The following is a 2,579-nucleotide window of genomic DNA, read 5'->3' as shown; positions in this document are numbered from 1 at the left end:
CAGCGCTATAAAGGGGGCGGCAGGGGCAGCGGCCCGGACAGCCAGCAGCGCACAGCCAGCCGCCGCCATGCTGACCGCCGACGAGAAGCAGCTGGTCTTGCACGCCTGGGATAAGGTGCAGGGCCACCAGGAGGACTTCGGAGCCGAGGCCCTGGAGAGGTGGGGCCGGGCCGGAAGCAGCGCAGCCCCGGCTTGCTGGGGCGATGGGGGGACGCGGGGCTCCGGGGGTGATGGGGGGCGCCGGGGGTGATGGGGGGCGCGGGGCTGGGGCGACGGGGGGGACGCGGGGCTCCGGGAGCGATGGGGGGACGCGGGGCTCCGGGGGTGATGGGGGGCGCGGGGCTCCGGGAGCGATGGGGGGGCGCGGGGCTGGGGCGACGGGGGGGACGCGGGGCTCCGGGGGTGATGGGGGGACGCGGGGCTCCTCCGCTCCGAGGGTGATGGGGGGCGCGGGGCGGCGTTCCCGGGCACCAGGGCGGGAGAAGCGCGGGGGCCTCCGGGATTCACGTCTGTCCCCCCCGCAGGATGTTCACCACCTACCCCAGCACCAAGACCTACTTCCCGCACTTCGACCTGCACCACGACTCGGAGCAGGTCCGCCACCACGGCAAGAAGGTGGTGACCGCCCTGGGCAACGCGGTGCATCACATGGACACCCTCAGCAAGACGCTCTCTGACCTCAGCGACCTGCATGCCTACAACCTGCGCGTGGACCCGGTCAACTTCAAGGCAAGAGCAGGCCAGCGTCGGGGAAGTGAGGGGCTGCGGGCTCAGGGCCCCCTTTTCCTGTGGGGGGGGACGGAGTGCGGGCTCAGCCCCCCCTTTGCTGTGTTGGGGTGCGCGCTCAGCCCCCCCTTTTCCCTGTGTGGAGGGTGCAGGGTCAGCCCCCCCTTTTCCCTGTCTGGAGGGGTGCAGGGTCAGCCCTCCCTTTTCCCTGTCTGGAGGGGTGCAGGGTCAGCCCTCCCTTTTCCCTGTCTGGGGGGTGCAGGGTCAGCCCTCCCTTTTCCCTGTCTGGAGGGGTGCAGGGTCAGCCCTCCCTTTTCCCTGTCTGGGGGGTGCAGGGTCAGCCCCCCCTTTTCCCTGTCTGGAGGGGTGCAGGGTCAGCCCTCCCTTTTCCCTGTCTGGGGGGTGCAGGGTCAGCCCCCCCTTTTCCCTGTCTGGAGGGGTGCAGGGTCAGCCCCCCCTTTCCCTGTCTGGAGGGGTGCAGGGTCAGCCCTCCCTTTTCCCTGTCTGGGGGGTGCAGGGTCAGCCCCCCCTTTTCCCTGTCTGGAGGGGTGCAGGGTCAGCCCTCCCTTTTCCCTGTCTGGGGGGTGCAGGGTCAGCCCCCCCTTTTCCCTGTCTGGGGGGTGCAGGGTCAGCCCCCCCTTTTCCCTGTCTGGAGGGGTGCAGGGTCAGCCCCCCCTTTTCCCTGTCTGGAGGGTGCAGGGTCAGCCCCCCCTTTTCCCTGTCTGGAGGGGTGCAGAGTCAGCCTCCCCTTCTGTGTCCAGGTGGGTGCGCGGGCTCAGCCTCCCCCCGTTTTCCATTTCTCCTCTCTGGGGCTGGTGCAGGCTCAGCCCCCCTTTCCTCTCCCCATGGTGGTGTGGGCTGTCCTGGGCACTCTCTGGGGCTGGCTGACCGGGTGCGCTTTGCTTTGCAGCTGCTGTCCCACTGCTTCCAGGTGGTGCTGGCCGTGCACTTGCGTGACGAGTACACCCCGCAGCTGCATGTGGCCTTTGACAAGTTCATGGAAGCTGTCTGCAACGTGCTCACTGAGAAGTACCGGTGAGCGGCTGGCTCCGGTGGGTTCCCACGCACCCTGCTGTGCTCAGACCCAATAAAGATGCCAACCCTGCAGCTCTGTCTCTGCCTCTCATTGCGGCTGAGGGTGGGCTGGGGGGATGGACTTATCCTAAGGAAATCGCCTCCCTCCCCAGTGGTCCATGAGAAGTAACCCCGCAAGCCGGGAAAGATTAAGTGGGGTTGGGGTTAGAGGCCAAAGCATCACCGTTTGGCCCAGCAAACAATGCCCCGTCCACCAGCTTTGAGAAACTGCAGGAATTTCATTGTTCTCTAATCCCAAAGGGAGGTGGCACCTTTCCAGAGAGAAATACACTGACCTGCTCAGGGACAGGCACAAGGATACTTCCCTCAGGAGGACGCAGCTGATGCAAAACTAAAAGCATGCGGGGCGGGCAACTATGTCAAAAGGGCCCCTCTTAGCTGGAGAACTGACTTGCGATGTCTTTTGCTAGGCCACTGGCTGTGAGTGTGCGGCAAGGAAACCAAAAACGCCAACAAGAAAGGCAGCCAACAGGGGGCAAAGAAAATCTTTGTTTCCTAACTTGTTGGTTCTGTCAGTAAAAACGGGTGCCAAAGTTTTGAGAGAGACAAAGGAGGGGAGATGCTACCTCTTACTGGCTCAACTTCATGTGTTTTGGAGCATGTTCCAGAGCTCCTGGTCCCAGCTGGGAAAGGCGCTCAGAGCATCCCAGCTAAAGACAAGGTGGAACAAACTGTTTAGCATAGGTCATTAACACACTCAGGGTACTTGGGAACAGACCCAGATGAGTCAGCCCTTTCCTACTGGCTGCTGGCCCCAT

The 2,579-nt window shown here is 64.2% G+C and overlaps 1 protein-coding gene across 1 annotated transcript; it reads left to right on the top strand.

Moving 5' to 3' along the window:
• Positions 1 to 1,833, top strand: LOC102460110 (hemoglobin subunit alpha-D-like). Its single transcript, XM_075899169.1, has 3 exons — positions 1 to 159; positions 525 to 729; positions 1,637 to 1,833. Exons 1-3 carry the CDS (start codon positions 68 to 70, stop codon positions 1,763 to 1,765), a joined length of 426 nt encoding a protein of 141 aa, XP_075755284.1. The 5' UTR covers positions 1 to 67; the 3' UTR covers positions 1,766 to 1,833.
• The last annotated feature ends 746 nt before the right edge of the window (positions 1,834 to 2,579 follow it).

The sequence above is a fragment of the Pelodiscus sinensis genome, chromosome 16 (genome assembly GCF_049634645.1).
Source record: "Pelodiscus sinensis isolate JC-2024 chromosome 16, ASM4963464v1, whole genome shotgun sequence".
In the NCBI taxonomy this organism is placed as follows: domain Eukaryota; kingdom Metazoa; phylum Chordata; order Testudines; family Trionychidae; genus Pelodiscus; species Pelodiscus sinensis.
The sequence above is the reverse complement of the archived record's forward strand: the minus strand, read 5'-3'. Positions and strand labels throughout refer to the sequence as shown.

Coding starts and splice junctions, on each gene's coding strand:
- LOC102460110 (XM_075899169.1), top strand. CDS start 68: ATGCTGACCGCCGACGAGAAGCAGCTGGTCTTGCACGCCTGGGATAAG. Junction 160..524: donor GGAGCCGAGGCCCTGGAGAG/GTGGGGCCGGGC, acceptor TCCCCCCCGCAG/GATGTTCACCACCTACCCCA. Junction 730..1,636: donor TGGACCCGGTCAACTTCAAG/GCAAGAGCAGGC, acceptor TTTGCTTTGCAG/CTGCTGTCCCACTGCTTCCA.